General features: G+C 67.7%; 1 protein-coding gene across 1 annotated transcript; it reads left to right on the top strand.

Annotated features, from left to right (window-relative positions):
* The first annotated feature begins 729 nt into the window (after nt 1–729).
* Nucleotides 730–24,287, top strand: CELSR3 (cadherin EGF LAG seven-pass G-type receptor 3). The gene is made up of 35 exons (XM_054729658.1): nt 730–4,432; nt 5,828–6,478; nt 6,995–7,220; nt 7,453–7,568; nt 7,840–7,928; nt 8,027–8,184; nt 8,573–8,736; nt 8,937–9,062; nt 9,154–9,323; nt 9,754–9,939; nt 10,899–11,015; nt 11,309–11,480; nt 11,614–11,755; nt 11,847–11,967; nt 12,264–12,447; nt 12,649–12,750; nt 14,158–14,252; nt 14,427–14,636; nt 14,870–15,065; nt 15,238–15,393; nt 15,728–15,902; nt 16,378–16,545; nt 16,748–16,874; nt 16,961–17,167; nt 17,351–17,525; nt 17,741–17,853; nt 18,286–18,365; nt 18,789–18,912; nt 19,170–19,286; nt 19,362–19,510; nt 19,684–19,793; nt 20,062–20,220; nt 20,696–20,896; nt 21,484–22,354; nt 23,196–24,287. Exons 1-35 carry the CDS (start codon nt 730–732, stop codon nt 23,221–23,223), a joined length of 9,888 nt encoding a protein of 3,295 aa, XP_054585633.1. The 3' UTR covers nt 23,224–24,287.
* The last annotated feature ends 883 nt before the right edge of the window (nt 24,288–25,170 follow it).

Genomic DNA, 25,170 nt, shown 5'->3' with positions numbered 1-25,170 from the left:
CGGATGGAAGAGTTAAAGCTGCCCCACCCCCACCCCCACCCATCGCCCCCACTGCCCCCGGGGTTCCACACGGCGTCCCCGCCCTGGAGTCCTGAGGACGCTCACCCTGCCCCACATTCTCACACCAAAATCCGGCGCGAGGTTCGGATCTAGGGCTCGGGAAGGGGGACAAGAACGGATCGGATAAAGTTAAATTGAAAAAACAGAAGAAGAAGAAAGGCTGGGAGACGGAGCTGGGACCGCGCCCTGAAGGGAGAGAGGCGGTGCGGGCGGTGCGCGGAGCGAGGAGGGTGCATCCGCCGCGGTCACCCGCCGCGCCCTTTCAGCACCGCGGGCAGCGCCTGCTGTGCCCTCAGTAAAGATGGCGTCGGGGGCGTCGGCGATCGGAGCTGCCATGCGCCACGGCCTGTACCACCGGGTTCGAGGTTTCGGGCGGAGGCGGAACGAACCATCGCGGCGGCCGGGAGCCATGTTGGAGCGGCGGGAGGCGGCGGCGGCGCCCGGGATGCTGCGGTGGGGGCGGCCGAACCCGGGGCCGCACTCCACAGGGGCTCCGGCCGCGGAGTAGATGGTGGCCGGAGGGGGGCGGCGGGGGCGCGGAGCGACGGGCCGAGAGGCGCGGGGCCGGGGCGGCGGCAGGGGCCCGGGAGGGGGCCCGACCAGCGGGGCGGGCCCAAGGCCCGGACCAGGGCGGGGGGCGGTGGAGGCCGTGTGGGGAGGCGGGGAGCGATGGAGAGGCGGCCGCCGTGGTGGGGCCTCAGGGGCCCGACGGCCTCGCTGCTCCCGCTCCTGCTCCTCTCTTTGTTCCCGCTCAGCCGGGAGGAGCTGGGGGGCGGCGGGGGCCGAGGCTGGGGCGCGGAGGTGGCTGCTGCCCCGGAGCCCGGGGCGCGGGTCGGTGGCGGGGCCTTAGCTCTTTGTGCCGAGCCTCCCGGGGCCCGGGAGGACGGGGAGCCTGGCCTGGGAGTTGGGGAGCCTATCTTCGTGGGGCTCCGACGGGGGAAGCCAAGCGCCCAGAGTGGCCGAGGATCCCCTGGGCAACCGGATGCGGGGCTGGGGGCGGAATATGGGGTCCCGGCACTCGGTAGCCGCGGGCGAGGGGCAGGCCGGGGGCCGGGGTCTCCGTTATGCTGGCGCCCGGAGGTTTCCTCCTGCGGACGGACAGGACCTTCACGAAGACACAGGTTGTCGCCAGAGGCTCTGGCCGCAGGGGTCCCGGCCCCAGAGAGCAGCTTGCCCTTCCCTTCAGACCTTCTGGTTCGGCCCCAGAGGAATGCTGGGAGAAGCGCCCCCCAAAAAGTGGGAACCACGCGATGCTGCGGGGAATTGTGGGTGCCGGGGCGCAGGGGTCAAAGCGAGAGAACCCGGAGCCCCCGAGCCGAGAAGACCATCTCCCGGGCGGACTGTCCTCCCGGGGCCGCGGGGTCTGGCGCGGGGCTGGCTTCAGCACCGCGCACGGCCGGGACAGCTCCCGCGCCGGGTTCAGCACCGCGCGGTGACCGGACAGCTCCCGGGCCGACGCCCCGGCGCATGCGCCCCCGCGGGCTCTTCCGCCGCCGCTTCCTCCCGCTGCGCCCCGGGGTCCCGGCCCCGCCCGGACCTCGGAGGACACCCCTAGCGAGCCGGGCCCGCCCCCGTCGCGCCGCCAACCGCCACCCGCAGTTCCCGCAGTACAACTACCAGGCGCTCGTGCCCGAGAACCAGGCGGCGGGCACCGCGGTGCTGCGCGTGGCGGCTCAGGACCCGGACGCGGGCGAGGCGGGGCGCCTGGTGTACTCGCTGGCTGCGCTCATGAACAGCCGCTCGCTGGAGCTGTTCAGCATCGACCCGCAGAGCGGCCTCATCCGCACGGAGGCCGCCCTGGACCGCGAGAGCATGGAGCGCCACTACCTGCGCGTGACGGCGCAGGACCACGGCTCGCCGCGCCTCTCGGCCACCACCATGGTGGCCGTGACGGTGGCCGACCGCAACGACCACGCGCCGGTGTTTGAGCAGTCGCAGTACCGGGAGACGCTGCGCGAGAACGTGGAGGAGGGCTACCCCATCCTGCAGCTGCGGGCCACCGACGGCGACGCGCCCCCGAACGCCAACCTGCGTTACCGCTTCGTGGAGCCGCCCGCTACGCACCCCGCTGCCGCTGCCTTTGAGATCGACCCGCGCTCGGGCCTCATTAGCACCAGCGGCCGCGTGGACCGGGAGCACATGGAGAGCTACGAGCTGGTCGTGGAGGCCAGCGACCAGGGCCAGGAGCCCGGGCCGCGATCGGCCACCGTGCGTGTGCACATCACCGTCTTGGACGAAAACGACAACGCGCCGCAGTTCAGCGAGAAGCGGTACGTGGCTCAGGTGCGCGAGGACGTGCGCCCCCACACGGTGGTGCTCCGCGTCACGGCCACGGACCGCGACAAGGACGCCAACGGCCTGGTGCACTACAACGTCATCAGCGGCAACAGCCGCGGCCACTTCGCCATCGACAGCCTCACGGGCGAGATCCAGGTGGTGGCCCCGCTGGACTTTGAGGCCGAACGCGAGTACGCTTTGCGCATCCGGGCGCAGGACGCGGGCCGGCCCCCGCTGTCCAACAACACGGGCCTGGCCAGCATCCAGGTGGTGGACGTCAATGACCACGCGCCCATATTTGTCAGCACGCCCTTCCAGGTGTCCGTCTTGGAAAACGCGCCCCTGGGCCACTCGGTCATCCACATCCAGGCAGTGGATGCGGACCACGGGGAGAACGCCAGGCTGGAGTACTCGCTGACCGGCGTGGCCCCCGACACGCCCTTCGTGATCAACAGCGCGACCGGCTGGGTGTCTGTGAGCGGCCCCCTGGACCGCGAGTCCGTGGAGCATTACTTCTTCGGCGTGGAGGCCCGCGACCATGGCTCGCCCCCCCTGTCCTCCTCAGCCAGCGTCACGGTGACTGTGCTGGACGTGAACGACAACCGGCCCGAGTTCACCGCGAAGGAGCACCACCTGCGGCTGAACGAGGACGCCGCCGTGGGCACCAGCGTGGTCAGCGTGACCGCTGTGGACCGTGATGCCAACAGTGCCATCAGCTACCAGATCACAGGCGGCAACACCCGGAGCCGCTTTGCCATCAGCACCCAGGGCGGGGTGGGGCTGGTGACCCTGGCTCTGCCCCTGGACTACAAGCAGGAGCGCTACTTCAGGCTGGTGCTCACGGCCTCGGACCGGGCCCTGCACGACCACTGCTACGTGCACGTCAACGTCACCGACGCCAACACCCACCGGCCTGTCTTCCAGAGCGCCCACTACTCCGTGAGCGTGAGCGAGGACCGGCCCGTGGGCAGCACCGTGGTGGTCATCAGCGCCTCTGACGACGACGTGGGTGAGAACGCTCGCATCACCTACCTGCTGGAGGACAACCTGCCCCAGTTCCGCATCGACGCCGCCTCGGGGGCCATCACGCTGCAGGCCCCGCTGGACTACGAGGACCAGGTGACCTACACGCTGGCCATCACGGCGCGAGACAACGGCATCCCACAGAAGGCGGACACCACTTACGTGGAGGTGATGGTCAATGATGTGAATGACAACGCCCCCCAGTTTGTGGCCTCCTACTACACCGGGCTGGTCCCCGAGGACGCCCCGCCTTTCACCAGCGTCCTGCAGGTCTCAGCCACGGACCGGGACGCGCATGCCAACGGCCGGGTCCAGTACACTTTCCAGAACGGGGAAGATGGGGATGGAGATTTCACCATCGAGCCCACCTCTGGCATCGTCCGCTCGGTGAGGCGGCTGGATCGGGAGGCCAGACCAGTGTACGAGCTGACGGCCTACGCGGTGGACCGAGGGGTGCCTCCGCTCCGCACTCCGGTCAGCATCCAGGTGACGGTGCAGGACGTGAATGACAACGCGCCCGTCTTCCCCGCCGAGGAGTTCGAGGTCCGGGTGAAGGAGAACAGCGTCGTGGGCTCGGTGGTGGCCCAGATCACGGCGGCGGACCCCGACGAGGGCCCCAACGCCCACGTCATGTACCAGATCGTGGAGGGCAACATCCCCGAGCTGTTCCAGATGGACATCTTCTCCGGGGAGCTGACGGCGCTCGTCGACCTGGACTACGAGGCTCGCCAGGAGTACGTGATCGTGGTGCAGGCCACGTCCGCCCCGCTGGTCAGTCGAGCCACCGTGCACGTCCGCCTCGTCGACCAGAATGACAACAGCCCTGTGCTCAACAACTTCCAGATCCTCTTCAACAACTACGTGTCCAACCGCTCGGACACCTTCCCCTCCGGCGTCATCGGGCGCATCCCAGCGTATGACCCCGACGTCTCCGACCACCTCTTCTACTCGTTTGAGCGCGGCAATGAGCTGCAGCTGCTGGTCGTCAACCAGACCAGCGGGGAGCTTCGGCTCAGCCGCAAGCTGGACAACAACCGCCCACTGGTGGCCTCCATGTTGGTGACCGTCACAGGTAAGGGGTGGAGGCAGGCAAATGACCTGTCTGGGGCGCCACAGGGCACCTCAAACCAAAGAGGGATTTCCAAGCCGTCTAAAAATCCCTTAAGTGTTGGGTTCCTGCACCTCACGGGACCTGCCAGAGACCTCACAGGTTAGGTTCATACCCCCTGCTTAGGTTCTTGGGAAGTCTCTACAGAACCCCAAAGATTCGAGGGCATCGAGCAAACCCTATACAGACTGCATGAGCGGTCTACTGCCCGAGGGTAGCCCCTTCCCTCCAAGGCTGGAGGTCCTGGCTTAATGGTCTGGAGGTCACAGTCAGCCCGCACCACACCCGCTCGGAAGATGAGTTACTTTGGGTCCACGCTGACCCTCACCCCTCGTGCGGGAGGGGAAGCCAGTGGCTCAGTGGTCAGAAACAGCAGCGCACCCTGGCAGCTTCAGGCCGAGAGGGTCACGTCGGCCTGGCTACTATCCAGGGGCCTGACCACGGCCCTGCCCTTGGGGAAGACCGGAGGCTCACCTGCCTCTTTCCCGCCTGCACAGCGGCTGTCAGAGCCCCTCCTGGGGAGGGGCCATGGGAGAGGCTCTGGTCACCCCGCTCTGGGGGCTGCAGAGGCTGGAGACAGACTTCACTGGCGTTCACTTCCCAGTTCTGGAGCCTGGTTCCTGGCCGAAGCAGGCGCAACCTCCACGTGCCACTCAACTTACGCACCGACCAGCCAGCCCTCACCGCCCGCCCAGTGCGTGCCATGGTCTGGGGACACGGCATATAAGCCCTCATCCTCATTTCCGGGCGGCCACTGAGATCGAAGGGCCCGCGTCTGGGGTGATGGGCAACTTGCTGACCTAAGAATGCTGAGGGTGGGAGAGGCTGGGGTGCACGACCCTCCTGGTGGGAGGGAGCTTACTGACCTGGGGGGATGGGGTTGAGTGGTTTGCTGACAGAGATAGGGGTGGGTGACCCCTGCCTAGAACCCTGTGTTTTTTTGGAGGGTGTCTTGCTGGTTCTGTGGTGCTGGGGGCGGGGGAGGATGGGTGGTCAGTGTCCTGAGTGGGGTGGCCTGCGGACTAGGATAACTTGGGCAAGGGTGAGTCACACTTACGACCCCCGTGTTCTGTTAAGACTCCGTAGAGGAATGGCCTGCCGGCCTATGGGCACTGGGGCGGGGAGGGGCGGCGGGTGGTCCCTGGCTCAGGCCTCTCCCTGTGTTGGAGGGAGGGGAGAGGAAGCAGCAACTTGTGACACCTTGACACCAGAGCTGGGTCTCCCAGGGTCACGAGTGTCTTGGCAGGGTCCCTGCTGACTCAGGTGCCAGCGAACTGGGCAGGCACTGGCCCTGGCCCTCGTGTCCCAGGGCGGGCAGCTGCTGACCCCAGGCTGACCCTGCCCCTCCCCTGCGCGCAGACGGGCTGCACAGCGTGACGGCGCAGTGCGTGCTGCGCGTGGCCATCATCACGGAGGAGCTGCTGGCCAACAGCCTGACCGTGCGCCTCGAGAACATGTGGCAGGAGCGCTTCCTGTCTCCGCTGCTGGGCCGCTTCCTGGAAGGCGTGGCCGCCGTCCTCGCCACGCCCGCCGAGGACGTCTTCATCTTCAACATCCAGAACGACACGGACGTGGGGGGCACCGTGCTCAACGTGAGCTTCTCGGCGCTGGCGCCGCGCGGGGCGGGGGCGGGCGCCGCGGGGCCCTGGTTCAGCTCCGAGGAGCTGCAGGAGCAGCTGTACGTGCGCCGCGCGGCGCTCGCCGCCCGCTCGCTGCTGGACGTGCTGCCCTTCGACGACAACGTGTGCCTGCGCGAGCCCTGCGAGAACTACATGAAGTGCGTGTCGGTGCTGCGCTTCGACTCGTCCGCGCCCTTCCTGGCCTCGGCCTCCACGCTCTTCCGCCCCATCCAGCCCATCGCGGGCCTGCGCTGCCGCTGCCCGCTCGGCTTCACCGGAGACTTCTGCGAGACGGAGCTCGACCTCTGCTACTCCAACCCCTGCCGCAACGGCGGCGCCTGCGCGCGGCGGGAGGGCGGCTACACGTGCGTCTGCCGCCCGCGCTTCACGGGTGAGCCCGCCCGGGAGCCTCAGGCAGAGCGCGAGGGCGGAACCGCAGTGCAGGGAGGACGGGGATGAAGGAACCGGGACGGGCGGGCGGGCGCGGTGGGACCAGAAGCTGGAGAGCCTGGTCCTGGGAGAGTCCAGGGCCACCAGGCCCAAAGGCCTCAGGCGCGGCTGAGGCTGTGAGGGAGGCGTGGCCAGGCCAGGGGCGGGGCTGTGAGAGTCCGTTGTAGCTGACGGGGCGGGACCACGGGGCGTGGTCAGAGCATGGGCGGGACCAGACAGAGGGCGTGGTTAGCTCCGAGGCGGGACCATTGGCTAAGCGTGGTTGGTGCTGGGCGGGACCACGGGCTGGGCGTGGTCACATGGGGCGTGGCTAGAGTCGGGGCGGGGCCACGGACTGGGCGTGGCTGGCGCTGGGCGGGGCCAGACCTTTCCGAGGCGTTGAAACGCGCCTGGGAGCCCTTAGCCTCGGGAGGGGCCGTGACCGCCTCACCGCCTCAGACCGCGGCTTCCCCTCCAGGAGAGGACTGCGAGCTGGACACGGAGGCCGGACGCTGCGTGCCCGGCGTCTGCCGCAACGGGGGCACCTGCGCGGACGGGCCCTACGGCGGCTTCCGCTGCCAGTGCCCGGCGGGCGGCGCCTTCGAGGGCCCGCGCTGCGAGGTGTCGGCTCGCTCCTTCCCGCCCAGTTCGTTCGTCATGTTCCGGGGCCTGCGGCAGCGCTTCCACCTCACGCTGTCCCTCTCGTAGGTGCCCGCCCCGCACCCCGCCGCCTGCCCGCGCCCCTCCTGCTGCCCGGCCCCGCCCCGCCCCGCCGTCCTGCCGGGCGGCTCAGAGCTCACTGCGGCCTCACTGCAGTCCCCTCATGGCCTCCTCCTACCCCAGCCTGGGCTCCCTCTCCCGCCAGCCTTCTTGTCGCAGGGGTGGTGGGTGTGAGGAGGGGTGCGGCTCGTGACTCGCCCTGCCCGCCCCACCCAGGTTTGCAACAGTGCAGCCCAGTGGGCTGCTCTTCTACAACGGCCGTCTGAACGAGAAGCACGACTTCCTGGCCTTGGAGATGGTGGCTGGGCAAGTGCGGCTCACCTACTCCACAGGTGGGTGCCAGGAGCTGTGTGGGCGAGGGGTGCAGCCCCCACCCCCTCAGGTACCTGCACATCCACCTCATGGCAACAGACAGCAGTGAGGACCTGGTTCCGGTGGGAGAGTCCTCTCTCCGGGGTGTGTGCTTCTGTCTGCCCGGGCACTCTGGCCCAGTGTGTGGGGTGATCTGCTGCAACAGGGTCCCCCTGGGGGTAGCTGTGCCTACGTGACTTTGGGGGTCAGCGCAGCCGTTGCAGACAACCCTCCACACCATCATCCCACCAGGCGAGTCCAGCACGGTGGTCAGCCCCACGGTCCCAGGCGGCCTGAGTGACGGCCAGTGGCACACGGTGCACCTGAGATACTACAACAAGGTGGGCGTCCCCTCGGCCGGGAGTGGGGGCGCTGGGATGCCAAGTTCTGCCCCTCGGGGTCCCCGGGGTCCTGCTGAGTGGTGTGCCTGGGTCTCTAGCCCCGGACAGATGCCCTGGGGGCTGCTCAGGGCCCCTCCAAGGACAAGGTGGCTGTGCTGAGCGTGGACGACTGCGACGTGGCCGTGGCTCTGCAGTTTGGAGCCGAGATCGGAAACTACTCGTGTGCAGCTGCGGGCGTGCAAACCAGCTCCAAGAAGTGAGGCCCCAGCCCTGCTCCCCGTGCCCTCCGCTGGGCAAAGCCCACCCAGCCCTTCACGCACCCCACTTCTCCCACCCGCCAAACTCCCATCCTTCCCCAAACCACCAGATTTCCCGCTCCCACACGGACCCTGAAACCCCACCTCACCTCTTCTCCGCCCGCCACCCCAGGCACCCTCCCCCTCTGCCCCCTCCCCCTCCCCAGACTCTGCCCATCATGAGCTCCTTGGCTTCCCCACCTGAAGCCAGGACCCAACTGCGCCCCCAGCCGGGCCTCCTCAGTGGCCTTGCCCTCTCAGTCCTGCCCCCACACTTCCTGTGGCCCCCCCAGGAGCAACCCTACCCTGGTTCCAGTCCCACCAATGACCTGGACCCCTGACCCCCAGGTCCCTGGACCTGACAGGCCCTCTGCTCCTGGGGGGGGTCCCCAACCTCCCCGAGAACTTCCCCGTGTCCCACAAGGACTTCGTCGGCTGCATGCGGGACCTGCACATTGATGGCCGCCGAGTGGACATGGCGGCCTTCGTCGCAAACAACGGCACGGTGGCAGGTAGGCAGTCCCTGTCCCCGGGGCGGGGTGGGGGCGCCTGGAGAGACTCCAAAGCTGCCTGCTCACTGGCTCCTCTGGTGGCAGCACGGGCACCGGTAGCTCTACCACGGGCCAAGTTCACCCCGAGGGGACCCGGGGCTGAGGTCGGGGCCACCTGGGGGCCCCTCGTCTCAGACCCTCCCCGTGCCTGCCCTCCCCAGGCTGCCAGGCCAAGCTCCACTTTTGCGACTCAAACCCGTGCAAGAACAGCGGCCGCTGCGCGGAGCGGTGGGGTGGCTTCAGCTGCGACTGTCCTGTGGGCTTCGGCGGCAGAGACTGTCGGCTCCGTGAGTGGCGGCTGGGGCGGGGGCCGGGGGGCCTGCAGGGCCGGCTCTGCTCCTGAGGGGGCCGGTGACCTTGCCCCTTCCGTCTCCGCAGCCATGGCCCAGCCCCACCGTTTCCGCGGCAACGGCACCCTGAGGTGGGACTTTGGGAGTGACGTGGTTGTGTCTGCGCCGTGGTACCTGGGGCTGGCGTTCCGGACGCGGGCGACGCGCGGGGTCCTGATGCAAGTGCAGGCGGGGCCGCACTGCACGCTCCTCTGTCAGGTGTGTCTGTCCTGAGCCCTCTGACCTCCAGCTCCATCTCTGAGGCCCCGGCAACACGCCCGTTGCGTTTGGGCCTGAGGAGGCCGCATACTTCTCTGCCAGGTGTACTGACCCTCCTTGACCCAGCCCTGGCCCCTGACCCCCGGCCCCTGACCCTCTTTCCCACCAGGGCATCTGCCGCAGGCACAGGGCATCAGCATAGCTCTGTGCTGGCTGCCCCACTCAGCAGCCTCTGGCCTGACCTCTGCCCCTTCACCCACTTCCAGCCGCGGAGCGGCCCTGGGCGCAGGGCCGAGTGCCAGACGCAGCCTTGCTCCCGCTGTTCCACCCTTTGGTGGTCTTGACCTCTGAGCGCCCGGCCTCGCCTCCCCACACTCCCAGCCCCAGCCCAACGGGGTCCCTAACCCAGGTCTGTGCCTCTGTCCCACAGCTGGATCGGGGGTTGCTGTCCCTGACGGTGACCAGGGGCTCGGGCCGTGCCGCCCACCTCCTCCTGGACCAGGTGACTGTCAGTGACGGCAGGTGGCACGACCTTCGGCTGGAGTTGCAGGAGGAGCCAGGTGGCCGGCGGGGCCACCACGTCCTCATGGTCTCGCTGGACTTTAGCCTCTTCCAGGTCTGACCTCTGACCCTGCAGTAGTCCCTTCTTAGTCTTCCAACCAGTTGATCCCGCCTCTAGTCCAGCTCCTCGCCTCCCTCCCCTGCACGTAGTCGGATGTTCCCCACGTCCGGCTCCGAGCCCACCCTGCCAGCCCTCCTGCAGGGAGGCTCCTGATTTCTGGCCGGTCTCAGTCGTCAGCACTTTGCCGGACTCCTGGAACCTTCTGATGGCCGCCCCACCTCCCAGCTCAAGTCGTGGGATGTCAGGGTCTGTTCTGGTCCAGGAGAAGGCCTATCTGAGCGCAGCTCTTTTTTTTTGTTTTTTATTTTTTTAAAATATATTTTGTTGACTTTTTACAGAGAGGAAGGGAGAGGGATAGAGAGTTAGAATCATCGATGAGAGAAACATCCATCAGCTGCCTCCTGGACACCTCCCATTGGGGATGTGCCCGCAACCAAGGTACATGCCCTTGACCGGAATCGAACCTGGGACCCTTCAGTCCACAGGCCGATGCTCTATCCACTGAGCCAAACCGGTTTTGGCTTTTTTTTTTTTTTTTTAAATATTTTTAAATTGATTTCAGAGAGGGGAGAGGGAGAGAGAGATAGAAGCATCAATGATGAGAGAGAACCAGTGATTGGCTGCCTCTTGCACGCCCCCTGCTGGCGATCGAGCCTGCAACCCGGGCCTGTGCCCTTGACCGGAATCAAACGGGACCCTTCAGTCTGCAGATTGACTCTCCATCCACGGGGCCAAACCAGCCAGGGCTGAGCCCAGTTGAAACCCTCCTGAGCCGTCCCCCATGCTCCGGCAGGGCCCCGTGCTGAGAGCAGCTGTTCCCAGCCCATCCCCTGGTACAAAGGAACAGCGTGGGGGTTGTGAGGGCTAGGGCAAGGCCAAGACGGACTCGGGGGTAGGGCAGGGTCCTTCCCCTCCCCCTCCCCCTCCCCTGTGCTGACTGCCCCCTCCCCCAGGACACCATGGCGGTGGGCAGTGAGCTGCAGGGCCTGAAAGTAAAGCGGCTCCATGTGGGGGGCCTGCCCCCCCGCGGCGAAGAGGAGGCTCCCCCGGGGCTGGTCGGCTGTGTCCAGGTGGGGTCAGCATGGGGGTGACCGGGGCCTCGGGTGCGTGGGCGAGAGCAGGGGCCTGGGGACCTCAACAGCTGGTTCACCTCGGCGGGGGCCGGGGGTGGGGGGGGCGCCAGAGCCATCAGAAGCCCAGCCTTCGTGCTGCTGGAGGCGAGAGTCCCGCTCAGATGGTCACGGGCCCTTCGAGGTCAGTGTCAGGGACAGCACCCTCGGGCCCCTGAGCTGACTTAGGGACATGGGGTCGGGTCGGGTAGGGAGCTGCATGTCAGGGGTCATCAGACCAGCTGTGTCCACAGGGGGTATGGCTCGGCTCCACGCCTTTGGGGTCCCCAGCCCTGCACCCCCCCACGCAGCGAGTGAATGTGGAACCTGGCTGTGCCGTGGACAACGCCTGTGCGTCCGGGCCTTGCCCGCCCCACGCGGACTGCCGAGACCTCTGGCAGACCTTTGCCTGCACGTGCTGGCCAGGTGGGGCCCGGGGGTGGCATGACTTGGGGGCTGATGAAGACTCGGGGACCCGGAGGAGGAGGAGACCGAGGACAGGCGCCCTCCCTCCCGTGCCCTGTGGTCAGTGTCCTGAGTCCTCTGACCCGACCTGCAGGTTACTATGGCCCAGGCTGCGTGGACGCCTGCTTCCTGAACCCCTGTCAGAACCAGGGGTCATGCCGGCACCTCCCAGGGGCCCCCCACGGCTATACCTGCGACTGTGTAGATGGCTATTTCGGGCACCACTGTGAGCACAGGTAGGGGGCCAGGGGCCGAGATCATGGAGGACCTGGGGGGTTAGGAGGGCACTGAGATATCGGGGCATCTCACCTGGCTGTGCACCCCCAGGAAGGACCAGCAGTGCCCACGAGGCTGGTGGGGGAGCCCGACCTGCGGGCCCTGCAACTGTGCCGTTCACAAGGGCTTTGACCCCAACTGCAACCAGACGGACGGGCAGTGCCACTGCAAGGTGTGCGGAGCCCTGACCCCTGACCCCTGGCCTTTGCACTCTTCCCTAGCCATGATTTGTGATTCTTTTCCAGCTTGCTGACCTCTGCCCCCTGACTCAGGCCCTGACCCTTTACTGTCCTGTGACCTAAGTGCCGTCCTTTGTCCTTGACATCTGACCCCTCCCTTAAGTTTCACTTGAGGCCCGGCTTCCTTCTGGCCTGTGAGCATTGTTCTCTGACCTTTCCTCCTTGGTTCTTCTCCTTCCCCAAGCAAGCGTTGACCTCTGACCTCAGGCCCTGACCCATTCTCAAACAGGAGTTCCACTACCGCCCCCGGGGCAGTGACGCCTGCCTCCCGTGTGACTGCTACCCTGTGGGCTCCACCTCGCGCTCGTGCGCGCCCCACAGCGGGCAGTGCCCCTGCCGCCCGGGCGCCCTCGGCCGCCAGTGCAACAGCTGTGACAGCCCTTTCGCCGAGGTGACGGCCAGCGGCTGCCGAGGTGAGCAGGCTCCCAGCCCCCGCGGAAGGCGAGCTCGGCTGCTGCGAGCGGGTGGACCTTGGCTCTCTGAGACACCCAGGAGCCTCACTTCGCTCAAGAGCTGATAGGCCAGCTCCTGTGAGGCCGCAGGGGAGGGCGGTGGGTGTGGCAGTCGCCCGCCCCTCCCCTGGCCACCCGGCTCAGCGCCTCCCCTCTCCTTAGTGCTGTACGATGCCTGCCCCAAGTCCCTGCGATCCGGTGTATGGTGGCCCCAGACCAAGTTCGGCATTTTGGCCTCAGTGCCCTGTCCCCGGGGCGCCCTGGGTGAGTACCTCGGAGCAGGTGCAGTGCTGAGGGTGGGGTGGGCCTGTCCTTGGCCTGCTGTAGCCGCCTCTCTTCCTGAGACGGGCGTCCTGGTTCCTGCGGGTAGGGGCGGGTAGGGTCCAGGCGGGCCCCTCACTACCTCCTAGGGGTTCCGTGTCCCTCCCCCCACCTCACTGAGCCTCCGTCTGTTTCTCCTGGCTTCTGGGCAGGATTGCGGGGTGCAGGTAAGGGGTACGTGTTTGCTCAGGTGCGCTGCCCCTCCCACGGCCAGAGCTTTTGCAGACCCCCCGCTGCCTGAAGCCCCCGCAGACCCTCCCCTTCCTGAGGTCTCTGAGAGCGACTCCGATGGCTCGGGGAACCGGGCCCCTTCCGCTGTCTGAGGCCCCGGGGCCCCTTCTCTGCTGCCCGTGGTCCTCAGAGACCCTCCCCACGCGGGGAGGCCCTGGCCGCCCCTCCCACCTCCTCAGGTCCTGAGGGCCCTGCAGGTACCTCTGTCCCTGTTGCCTGAGTTCTCGAGAGGCGACTCCGCCTTCGAAGCTCCTCCAGGCTCCTCCCCACGGCCTGAGGTCTCCCCACACCCTCCTCCTGGCCTGAGGTCCCTGCAGTGGCTGGACAGAGATCATCGTGTGCATGCACGTGTGTGTGTCGTTCGGTGCCTGTGCACGTGTCTGTGAGTCTGTCTTGGGGGGAGAGGACCCTGTGTTAAGGCTAGGGTCCCTTTCACTGACGGCTGCAAGCTCCCTCATGGTCCAGGTCAGTTCTTGTACAGCCCCCGCCCCAGTCATGGACATTGAGACGGCAGCAGCCGCCTGGGCAGTTCAAACCTGCGTGGAAACTTCCACCCCCACCAGCTGGGTCACATAGTGCTCCTGGAGAATGTGACCTCCGTGTGTGTGTGTGTGTGTGTGTGTGTGTGTGTGTGTGTGAATCTGGTGTGTGTGTGTGTGAATCTGGTTGTGTGTGTGTGTGTGTGTGTATCTGGTGTGTGTGTGTGTGTGAATCTGTGTGTGTGTGTGTGTGTGTGTGTGTGTGTGTGTGTGTGAAAGAACATTGTGTGTCTGTGTGCTTGTCCTGGTCCCCACACGTGTGTGTGCAGATAGGAGCATCGGGGTGTGTGTGCGTGCGCGCATGCGTGCTTGCCCTGGGCCACATGTCTGTGAACCTTTCCTGGCCTGTGTGTGCATGTGCGTGTGGACGTGTGCCCAGGCCTGCCCTCACGCTCACCTTTCTCGCTGGTGGTTTGGAATGGCCACAGGCCTTCAGGAGCTGCTGGCAGCAGCTGGGCCTGCTGGGCCGGGGGGCGGGCTGCTCCATCCAGGGCCTGACTGACGGCTAGTCCTCTGGTCTCTGATCGGCGGCGGGAGCAGGTGCCAGGCCCCAGGCCTGACCAGGGCTCCTTGCCCCCAGGTGCTGCCGTGCGGCTCTGTGACGAGGACCAGGGGTGGCTGGAGCCCGACCTCTTCAACTGCACCTCCCCCGCCTTCCGCGAGCTCACGCTGCTGGTGAGATGCCCAGACCGTGCCCTGCACTCAGACCTGCCCGGCCCGGCCCCGGCCCCCAGGCCTGTGGGAGGCCCCAGACGCCATGCCCGGGCATTCCCTGGTGCCCTTCCTGTGAGGCTTTTGAGAAAGGCCGAAGGGACCCCAGTGACCCCGAACCCCACCTTTGTCCGGCAGTTGGATGGCCTGGAGCTGAACAGGACAGCACTGGACACAGTGGAGGCCAAGAAGCTGGCTCAGAGGCTACGGGAGGTGACCGGCCACACTGACCACTACTTTAGCCAGGACGTCCGCGTCGCTGCCCGCCTGCTGGCCCGCCTGCTGGCCTCTGAGAGCCACCAGCAGGGCTTCGGGCTGACGGCCACTCAGGACGCCCACTTCAACGAGGTGGGCTGTGCCCTGTGCTCTCCACCCATCGCTGGCCCTGGACCCTGAGCCCCGGATCCCCGCTCAGGCCCTCCTGGCCCTGGGGAAGGGACGGCCCTGAGCTCCCTCTTCCTCGGCCCCCCAGACCCACCCCCTGCCTGCTGGGGCCCCGCTGAGCCCTGGCCAGACGCTTGTGCCCGCTCTGCCCTTCCACAGCCTCACCCGGCTGAGCCCGCTCTCCTCCCTCCTCCCAGAACCTGCTGTGGGCAGGCTCTGCGCTGCTCGCCCCGGAGACTGGGGACCTGTGGGCCGCGCTGGGGCGGCGGGCGCCCGGGGGGTCCCCCGGCAGCGCAGGGCTGGTGCGGCACCTGGAGGAGTACGCGGCCACGCTCGCCAGGAACATGGAGCTCACGTACCTGAATCCCGTGGGGCTGGTGACGCCCAACATCAGTATGTGGGGGGGGGCGGGGCTGCGGAAGGGTGGGGACGGGTCTGAGGGCTGGCCGCACCCTCGGCTGGGACGGCTCCGCTGGTGGCGGGGGGCTCTGGGTGTGGGCAGGAAGGAGCGGCCCCGGCCTGGGGAGGGATCCCTGACGGCCTCACCCCTCTTCCTCCTGGGCAGTGCTCAGCATCGACCGCATGGAGCACCCCAGTCCGTCCCGGGGCACCCGTCGCTACCCTCGTTACCATAGCAACCTGTTCCGTGGTCAGGATGCCTGGGATCCTCACACCCATGTACTGCTGCCTTCCCAGGCCCCGCGGCTGTCCCCACGTGACGGTGAGTGTCCTGGGGGGACCCCTGGGCCAGGCCCTGTTTCCCCAAGCCGGACCCCACGTCACCCCCTGCCAGGTCCCCTGGGAGCACCTCCCTCGTCAGCCCTCCCCCCAGCCCGGGCCGCAGCACTCGCCTCGCCGGCTCCCGCCACCTCGAGGACCTCCCCAGGCCTGGACCTGGGCGCCCACGTTCCCTCAGGGGCTCCTGCACCCCAACCCCAGGTCTGCACCTGCAGGGAGGGAAGCCCCATGCTGGGTGCAGGGTTGGGTTGAGAGCTGGGTTTGTGGGTGCTCAGGGTCGGAGGTCACTGACAGCGGCTCCTCCCCTTCCCCGGCAGTTCTGCCCACAGGCGGCAGCGGCGTGGAAAACTCCAGTTCCCAAAGCGTGGCCCCCATGCCGCCTGCCCTGGAGCCCGAGCCGGAGCCGGGGACCTCCATCGTCACCCTCCTGGTCTACCGCACGCTGGGGGGGCTGCTCCCCGCCCAGTTCCAGGCCGAGCGCCGGGGCGCCAGGTACGGGGGGTGGGGTGGGGGGGCGATGCCAGGCCCCTCACCCTGAGCTTCCTGCAGCTCCTACCCAGCCTAGCCCCCCAACCCCGTTCGTGGGCGAGTGAGCAGGTTCATGGTCACACAGCTGCTCCTCTGCATGCGCAGAGCCTGGTCCGTGCTGCCTGGTCCCCTCGGCGTGCTGCGGGGTGCTGGGGGGGTGGTCCTAAGGCGGAGGGTGGGAGCCAGGGCAGCAGGCAGGCTGCTGAGAGGCCGGTGGGAGTGGGGGGAGCCCAGATGGGCAGTGGGTCCGAAGCCCCTCGCTGGAGAGAACCTGTCGTTTCTGGGGAACCATGACCCCGCAGAGGCTGAGGGGGTCTCAGAACAGCGTCCACTTGGGGGCTTCCCAGACGGGGCTCACCCCGACGAGTGGCCGGAGGACCTGCGGGGCGGCCGGGCCGGGCCGGGGCCGCGGCGTTCAAGCCGGGCGGTGTCTCCGCAGGCTCCCCCCGCACCCCGTCATGAACTCCCCGGTGGTCAGCGTGGCCGTCTTCCACGGGCGCAGCTTCCTGAGGGGCGTCCTGGAGGCGCCCATCAGCCTGGAGTTCCGCCTGCTGCAGACGGCGAACCGGAGCAAGGCCGTCTGCGTGCAGTGGGACCCGCCTGGCCCGTGAGGACCCCCGGGAAGCCCTGGGCCTGTCAGCCCCTGGGAGGCCGACCTTCCCCTGGGCCCCACTCACGCCCTGTGCACCCAGCCCCCCAGGAATGCTGCTCCCCACCTCCAGACACCCTGGGCCCCTCCTGCCCCCTCACCCCTGCCCGGCAACGGGGCCCTCAGAGCCGCTGGTGGGTCTCACTGCCCGTGGCCGCAGGGCGGACCAGCACGGAGTGTGGACGGCACGGGACTGCGAGCTGGTGTCCAGGAACGGGTCCCACGCACGGTGTCGCTGCAGCCGGACCGGCACCTTCGGGGTCCTCATGGACGCCTCCCCCCGTGAGGTGCAGCTCTGCTCAGGGCCCCGGGGAAGTGGGAGGGTCGAAGGGCAGGGGTCGCAGCACCCCAACGGCCACCCCTGTCCCCACAGCGGCTAGAGGGCGACCTGGAGCTGCTGGCTGTGTTCACTCACGTGGCCGTGGCCGTGTCGGTGGCCGCGCTGCTGCTGACCGCGGCCCTCCTGCTGAGCCTGCGCAGCCTCAAGTCCAACACCCGGAGGATCCACGCCCACGTGGCCGCCGCCCTGGGGACGGCCGAGCTCCTCTTCCTGCTGGGGATCCACAGGACCCACAACCAGGTGCAGGGCCAGGGCCAGGGTCAGGGTCAGGGTCAGGGACTGTCCTGGTGGCCTCGGCCGGGCCAGGGTGTGGGGCGGGTCCCGGGGCAGGCGCTGCATGTAGGTGGGGGTCGGCGGTGGAGAGCAGAGGCGGGCGGGCCGGCGGGCCGGCGGGCGGAGCTGCTGACGCGCCCCCTCCTCCAGCTGGCGTGCACCGCGGTGGCCATCCTCCTGCACTACTTCTTCCTCAGCACCTTCGCGTGGCTGCTCGTGCAGGGGCTGCACCTCCGCCGCGTGCAGGTCGAGCCCCGCAACGTGGACCGCGGCGCCATGCGCTTCTACCACGCCTTGGGCTGGGGCGTGCCTGCCGTGCTGCTGGGTGAGCGCCCTGCCCGCCGCCGGCCAGGCTGTGACCCCTGACCTCTGTCCGTCACAGGGCCCGCCCCCGCCCCCAATCCCCATCGTGACCCCAACCTCAGCCCCCGTGCCACCTGCTCTGGGAGGACCTGCTCTGCTCGCCATCCCGGCTCTCCCATCCCTGGAGGTTCAGCGACTCTAAAACACGCCCTTTCCATCCTGCCCCCCCCCCACCAGGCCTTGCCGTTGGCCTGGACCCTGAGGGCTATGGGAACCCCGACTTCTGCTGGATCTCGGTCCACGAGCCCCTCATCTGGAGCTTCGCAGGCCCTGTCGTCCTTGTCATTGTGGTGAGTGCCCTGCACTCGGTCACCGTGTGCTCTGCTTGGGGGGTGGGGCAGCAGCAGGTGAGGGGTGCCGGGGGGGGGGGTGTGCCAGGGAGGGGTGTGGGGGGGGTGGGGAGGGGTGCCGGGTGGCAGTCTGCAGGCTTCCTGGCTCGGCCCACTGGTCCCATGCAGCTGGCATGGAGATGGAGGTGGGGGTCAGAGATGGCTGCCCCCCCGCCCCCCCCCCTCGGCCTCCCTGTCTCTCCATCTCAGTCCCCCTCTGGTTTCCTGTCTCTGTCTCTGATCTCTGTACCACATGTGTTTCTCTGGGTCTGCCCTCCCACCCCACCATGAATCATGGTCTCTCTCTCTCTCTCTCTCTCTCTCTCTCTCTCTCTCTCACCATCTCTGTCTCTCTCGGCCTTGCCCGGTGCCCATGTCCGGCCCTGGGTCCAGATGAACGGGACCATGTTTCTCCTGGCTGCCCGCGCGCCCTGCGCCCCCGGGCAGAGGGAGGCTAAGAAGGCGTCTGCGCTGTGAGTTGGCTGTCTGGGCCCTGGGGGTTCCCGCCCTCCTGCTTGGGGCCTGGGGTTCCCGGACGTTCTTGGCGCAGACTGGGCTCCGGGTTCTGGGGGGAGGAAGCCAGCCGCCTGGGGCTGCCGTCACTCTCTGGCCCTGCTGCCTCCCCAGAGTCTCCTCCCACCCGTGGGTTCCCGCCGTGTTCCCTGTTCCCCTCATGCCCGCTTCCTGCGTGCTTCCCCGTGTCCCCTCCTGGCTCCTCATCCCCCCAGCGTCTTCCTGACCCCGCCACGTTCTTGTGTGAATTCCCCTCCTCCCGTGTCCCCGGGTGTCCCCGCCTGGCCCCATGCTGCCTCCTGTGTGACTCCATGTGTCCCTCCATGAGCCCTGTGTGACTCCGTGTGACTCCATGTGTCCCGTGTCCCCGTGCTCCTGCGCAGGACCCTTCGGAGCGCCTTCCTGCTCCTGCTCCTGGTCAGCGCCTCCTGGGTCTTCGGGCTCCTGGCGGTCAACCACAGCGTCCTGGCTTTCCACTACCTCCACGCCGGGCTCTGCGGGCTCCAGGTCAGGCTGGCGGCCCTGTCCCCGGGCTGACGGCGCCTCAGGGCCGCTCCTGGGCGGGCATTGGCAGCAGGCGGGGTGCTGGCCTGGACGGACCTTCCCCCACACCCGGGCTCCTGGCCGCCTGCCTCCCGGCCACACTGACCTTCCCCGCCGCGTCCCTCGTGTCCCTTGGACCTGGGCTGACGCCCTGGCTGGCCCGGGGCCTCCTCTGCCCTGTCCTCGCTCGCTTAAGTCTCGCCAACCCTCGCTGCCCGCAGGGCCTGGCCGTGCTGCTGCTCTTCTGTGTCCTGGACGCTGACGCCCGGGCCGCCTGGGCACCGGCCTGTCTGCGCAGGAAGGCGGTGCCCGAGGAGGCCAGGCCCGTGCCTGGGACGGTAGGAGGCTCTCAGGGCCGGGAGGCCAGGGTTCGAGGCTTCTCTCGGGTGGGCTCACCCCCTGTCTCCCCCCAGGGGCCCGGGGTTTACAATAACACGGCCCTCTTTGAGGAGAGCGGCCTCATCCGCATCACCCTGGGCGCCTCCACCGTCTCCTCCGTGAGCAGCGCCCGCTCCGGCCGCGCCCAGGACCAGGACAGCCAGCGGGGCCGGGGCTGCCTCAGGTGAGCGGGGGACACAGCTCCGACCAGCCCGCGTTCCCGGGGTGGGTGCTGCCGGGCCGCCTCCGTCCCGAGGCCTCCTGCCTCACCCCGGGCCCTCGGAGCCGGGCACGGGCACGCACACGCCGGCCTGCAGGGCACCCGTGGCGCCCTCCTAATGGGGGCTGCATTTCCAGGGACAACGTCCTGGTTCGACACGGCTCGGCTGCGGACCACACTGACCACAGCCTCCAGCCGCACGCCGGCCCCACAGACCTGGACGTGGCCATGTTCCATCGAGACGCCGGTGGAGGTGGGGGCCCGGGCGCGGGGGAGGGAGACACATCTCCCCCCGCCTCCCCCTCTTCTGTCCCAAATTGGGAGCCAGCTCCCCAGGTCACGGCCCCAGGAGGCACCCAGCACCCAGCCTGTTCTCCTGACAGGTCCCCGCCCTCTGTCCTTCCGCCCCTTACGCTCTAAGGTCCCAGATCCCTTCCTTTCCCAAGTCCCTCCTTTCCCCACCTCAACGCTGGGCCCTCCTCCTCTAACCTCCCACCGCTGACCTCCCACCCCAGGTGCAGACTCCGACTCCGACAGCGACCTGTCCTTGGAGGAGGAGAGGAGCCTGTCCATCCCGTCCTCGGAGAGCGAGGACAGCGGCCGGCCGCGGGGGCGGCTCCAGCGTCCGCTCTGCCGGGCTGCCCAGAGCGAGAGGCTCCTCAGCCACCCCACAGGTGACGGGGCTCTCCGCTCCCCAGTGACCAGCAGATCCCCCTACCACTTGGGTGTGACCCCGGGACCCTCCTATCCCTGAGGACTCCTGGGGCCGACCTGCTGGGAGCCGGGCATCGGGCTGGCGCTCCCCTCCCCTCCCCCTCCGCGTGTCCGTGGCTGGAGGCCCACATAGCCGGTGCCGGGGGAGCAGGGCAGGGTATTCTAGGTGACTCGCCACCCCTCCAGCCACGGCTCCCCTCCCCTGGGGCGGGGCTCCTCTCTCAGCATCAGGTTCCCCCGCGTCTCTGTCCGCCTCCAGCTGAGAGGGAGGGCGCATTAGTCCCCCCGGAGGCTCATCGACCTCTGAGAGCCGCCTCCTGTTCGCACCTGTGCTCACAGGACAGCCAGGGTTTTAGGAGCCGTTGGGGTCGGGGTCAGAGTCGGGGCCGCAGGGGTCATGAACCATCGGGTCCTGTCACGGCCCTGGCTCTGCAGATGTGGACGGCAATGACCTCCTGTCCTGCTGGCCCGCCCTGGGGGAGTGTGAGGCCGCGCCCTGCGCGCTGCAGGCCTGGGGCTCTGAGCGGCGCCTGGGGCTGGATGCCAGCAAGGACGCGGCCAACAACAACCCGACGGACGCCGCCGTGACCAGCGGCGACGAGACCTCCCTGGGCCGGGCCCAGCGCCAGAGGAAAGGTGCGAGCCGCGGCCTGGCCGGCACTGTGGGGACCCCTTGTCCTGACTCGGGGTTCCACCCTCCAACCCAGACTGCTCCACGGGGGCCCCGAGTGCTCCCTCTGCTCCGACCTGGGGGTTTCCACTCCTCGGCGCTGCACCACAGCCCCTGGGGCCCCGCCCAGGGGGTCCTTCCCCGGCCCCGTCTGCGTCCTGCGAGCCCAGGAGCTCCTGTGCTCAGGCCTCGGCTCCCGCCCCCTCCCCTGCTGGACAGGGACCCCGAGAGATGGCCCCGCCCACCCCAAGGGCTTTCTGCCCTGACTTCTGCACACAGGGGCCCCGGGGAGTGCCCCTGCCCCAGCCCAGGGGGTTCTGCCCTTTGACCCTGTCCGCATCACCAGGACCTGGGCTGCCCCCACCCCAACCTGGTGGGGGAGGTTTGTCTCCACCCCGCACACGGGGACTGCCCAGCTGCCTCGGGAACTGTGCCTCTCCCAGGGGTTTCTGCCCCCAACCCTGTGTCACAGGGACCCCAAGGCTGCCATGTCCCTAGACCCAGGGAGTCCCTGCCCCGTGTACACATCCTGTCCCCCATTGTTCCCACCCAGGCATCCTAAAGAACCGGCTGCAGTGCCCACTGGTGCCACAGCCCCGAGGCATCCCGGAGCTGTCCTGGTGCCGCGCAGCCACCTTGGGCCACCGCGCCGTGCCGGCGGCTTCCTACGGCCGCATCTGTGCCGGAGGGGGCTCGGGCAGCCTCTCGCAGCCGGCCAGCCGCTACTCCTCCCGGGAACAGCTGGACCTGCTCCTCCGGCGGCAGCTGAGCCGGGAGCGGCTGGAGGAGGCCCCGGGCCCTCTGCTGCGTGCCCTCAGTCGGCCGGGCTCCCAGGAACGCCTGGCTGCCGTGCCAGGCCGCCCAGAGCCCAGGGATCGGGGCAGCACCCTGCCGCGGAGGCAGCCACCCCGGGACTGCGCCGGCGCCGCGGCCGGCCGCTTCAGGTCACGGGATGCGCTGGACCTGGGAGCGCCCTGCGAGTGGCTGCGCACGCTGCCTCCGCCCCGCAGGGACCGGGACCCACAGCCCCCACCTCTGCCCCTGTCTCCCCAGCGGCAGCTCTCACGGGACCCCCTCTTGCCATCCCGGCCCCTGGACTCTCTGTCCAGGAGCTCGAACTCAGGGGAGCAGCTGGACCAGGTGTCTAGCCGGCATCCCTCGCGGGAAGGCCTGGGGCCACCCCCACAGCTGCTCCGAGTCCGGGAGGACCCGGCCCGCGGCCCCTCCACCGAGCAGCTGGACATCCTCTCCTCGATCCTCGCCTCCTTCAACTCCTCGGCCCTCTCCTCCTCCGTGCAGTCCTCCAGCTCGCCCTCAGGCCCCCACACCACTGCCACGCCTTCCGCCACCGCCTCCGCGCCGGGGCCCTCCACGCCGCGCTCGGCCACGTCCCACAGCATCTCGGAGCTGTCGCCCGACTCAGAGTAAGCGGGGTCCAGCCCTCGTGCACCCCCATCGGCTCAGGACCATCTCCTGTGCACGCCCTGTGCCTGCCGCAGATGGGGTGAGGGTGGGCCGCAGCGGGCACCCAGGCTCAGCACAGCCAGGGGCCGTCGGCCGAGGCAGAAACGCGCAGGCAGTGGGGCTGTGATGGGCCAGCACCCTCCCTGCTCCCTCCGGGTGCCTGGCCTTCTCAGGGGCTTGAGCTGGGAGAGGGAGGGGAAGAGGGGGGAGGAGGCAGGAGGCTGTGCCTGGGGGAGCAGGAGAGGAAGGGGGGAAGTAGTGCCAGGATATGGCCCTTGCACGCCGGCTGGACAGCTCACTTAGTGGTAACGCACTCGTCCTTCACTGAGCCCGTGTCAGCTTCCTCCTGCCGAGGGCTCTGGGGCTGGGCACGGACACTGAGCTGGGACCTGGTGCATCTCAAGTGCCCGTGGCGTCTGTGGGGTAGGGGATGGCGGACACACCGGAGGCAGCTGCATGCACAGGTGTCAGGGAGGCCGTGGGGAGGAGCAGGAGTTGCCAGGCCTTAGCAGTCTAAAGGAGGGTGCCGAGCCCCATCTGGGTCCTGCAGCCTCGCCTTCGGGTCTGGCTGTTGGGGGCAGGGAGCTGGGGGACTGAGCAGGGCTTCTGGCTTTGGAGTGACTTGACCCTCTGAGCCTGTTTCCTTCTCTGCAAAATGTGCCTGTAGCGATAGGCCTTCGAGAGGCGGAGGTTTTGAGACAAAATCTGTCCAGCGCCTAACCGGGTGTCCGTATGCAGGCGGTGCTTGCTCGGTGCTCAGAGGCAGGTCTTGCTGATGGGTCTCCCCGTTGGATTCTGCAGAGTCCCCCGAAGTGAGGGCCACTCCTGAGGGCAGCCGGCAGCTGAGGAACCGCGGGCAGGGGAGGATTCGGGCTGACGCTGCGGAAGAGACCCCAGGAGTTGGGCAGACCCCAGGCGGCCGGCTTCCCGGGGCTGCGGGCTGAGCTGCCGCTCCTCCTGAGAGTGCGCATGCGGGACTGACAGGCGCGCAGGGCCTGGGAACTGAAGGACTTTTATACTTTTGTATCTTTGTAACCAGAGAGATATGCCTGTTATTTTTTAGCTTTTCTGTTGCCTGGGGTTCTGAGGCTGGGCTGGGGGCGGGGGGCCAGGGGAAGAGGTGCAGAGTTTGACTCCGTTGGGGTCCCCCCAAACTATATGCTCTTTTCTCTCCTCTTAACTGGGGTGGGCGCAGGCAGACGCTCCTGTCCCCCCAGGTGGATCTGAGTATCGTCAGGGCCCGAGGACAGAACTGATCTCTGCTTTTTCTGGGATGCAAACTCCTGAGACTGGGGGGTGGGGCTTGGAACAAGGGTCCCCTGGCTGCCTCACAGGGCCCCCCGTGCCTCCCCTCCCGTGGGTTTGGGTGTTCACGGTGCTGAGCCCCTGCCGTTACTGCCTTATGACCGAGGACTGCTGCTGGGTGCGAGCAGCGCCCTGTTTACAGAGCAGGTGTCCTCTCCCAGAGGGGTTCAGGCCTCGTCACCTTCCCTTCCCGCAGAGGGCGCCCGCCCGCCCCTGGGAGCAGAAGCTGTCTGTGGTGCCACGTGACGCCCCAGCTCTGCCCCCAGGAGGACTTAGCTGAGGGCCGGGGTAGGAGGGAGAGCGGGATCAGAAACAGGGGCTGACGATGCCCAGTGCAGGTGCCACCGCCCCATGTTTACAGGAGCCGGGCCGGGCACCTGGCTGAGGACGGCTCTGCCCACCCCCACGCCCCTCTAAAGGGAGACGTGACTGTTAGGACCTGTTCACTAAACTCCGTTTTTATTCCGTTGTCTGAGGTCCGGAACTGGGAACTTTTACGTTTTGTTACTTTGTTTACAGGTCGAGATTGGAAACCTTTTAACCCTTTGTTTACAGCAGTAAACCGGAACTCTTTACGCTTTGTTTACAGTTTAGTGTCCCCGCCCCTTTGTTTACAGTGGAAGTGGGGAAAGTGGGCGGGGGGGGGGGTGCAGGAGCCCCCCAAGGACCCTGGCCTCGCAGGGGCGGGAGCCCTGGCTGTCCCAGACCAAAGGTCAGCCGAGTGCCTGCTGGACAGCAGCCCGGGCAGCGGCAGGCAGCCTCCTACCACCAGGACCGGGTCTGGCAGGGTAGGTGCGGGGTCGGGGCACAGTCCCCTCCTGCACGGATACTCTTGGGGGGCAGTTTCCAAGGAGAATAAAGATTCTACTTTGCTGACTGGTGCCAAATCCCCGCTCTCCGGACCAGAGTGGCCCAGCCCTCCCAGGGCTGCGGGGTCCGCTGTGGGGAGGGCTTGTCCTTGCTCTGTCCTAGGTCCTGTAGATGCCCCTCTCTGGGGGCGCCCCCTCAGCCCGTGGCCCTCTTCCTGTCTGTGTACATTGTTCCGTGAAGCCGCGCTCTGTTTTGGGAATAAACTTCTATAGAAAATGGTTATTGTCTCTCTCTTGCTTAAAAATGTATTGGTTTTAGAGAGAGGAAGGGAGATAAATCAATTTGTTGTCCCACGTATGCACTCATTGGTTGCTTTTTTATTTTTTTATTGATTTCCGAGAGGAAGGGAAAGGGAGATAGAAACATCTATGATGCGAGAGAATCATGGATCAGCTGCCTCCTGCTCGCCCCCTACTGGGGATCGAGCCCACAACCCTGGGCATGTTCCCTGACCAGGAATCGAACCCAGGATCCTTCAGTCCACAGGCCGAGGCTCTATCCACTGAGCCACACCAGCCAGGGCCCTGACCAGGGATGGAACTGCGCCCTTGGTGATCAGGACAGGCTCCAGCCAAGGGGCGGCCAGGCCGCTGGTGTCTTG

This window comes from Eptesicus fuscus, chromosome 18, assembly GCF_027574615.1.
Source record: "Eptesicus fuscus isolate TK198812 chromosome 18, DD_ASM_mEF_20220401, whole genome shotgun sequence".
In the NCBI taxonomy this organism is placed as follows: domain Eukaryota; kingdom Metazoa; phylum Chordata; class Mammalia; order Chiroptera; family Vespertilionidae; genus Eptesicus; species Eptesicus fuscus.
The sequence above is the reverse complement of the archived record's forward strand: the minus strand, read 5'-3'. Positions and strand labels throughout refer to the sequence as shown.

Excerpts from the sequence above, each read along its gene's own strand:
- CELSR3 (XM_054729658.1), top strand. The coding sequence starts at position 730 with ATGGAGAGGCGGCCGCCGTGGTGGGGCCTCAGGGGCCCGACGGCCTCG. Across the intron at positions 8,737-8,936 it reads AAACAACGGCACGGTGGCAG|GCTGCCAGGCCAAGCTCCAC; the intron begins GTAGGCAGTCCC and ends TGCCCTCCCCAG. Across the intron at positions 15,066-15,237 it reads GCTGGTGACGCCCAACATCA|TGCTCAGCATCGACCGCATG; the intron begins GTATGTGGGGGG and ends CCTCCTGGGCAG.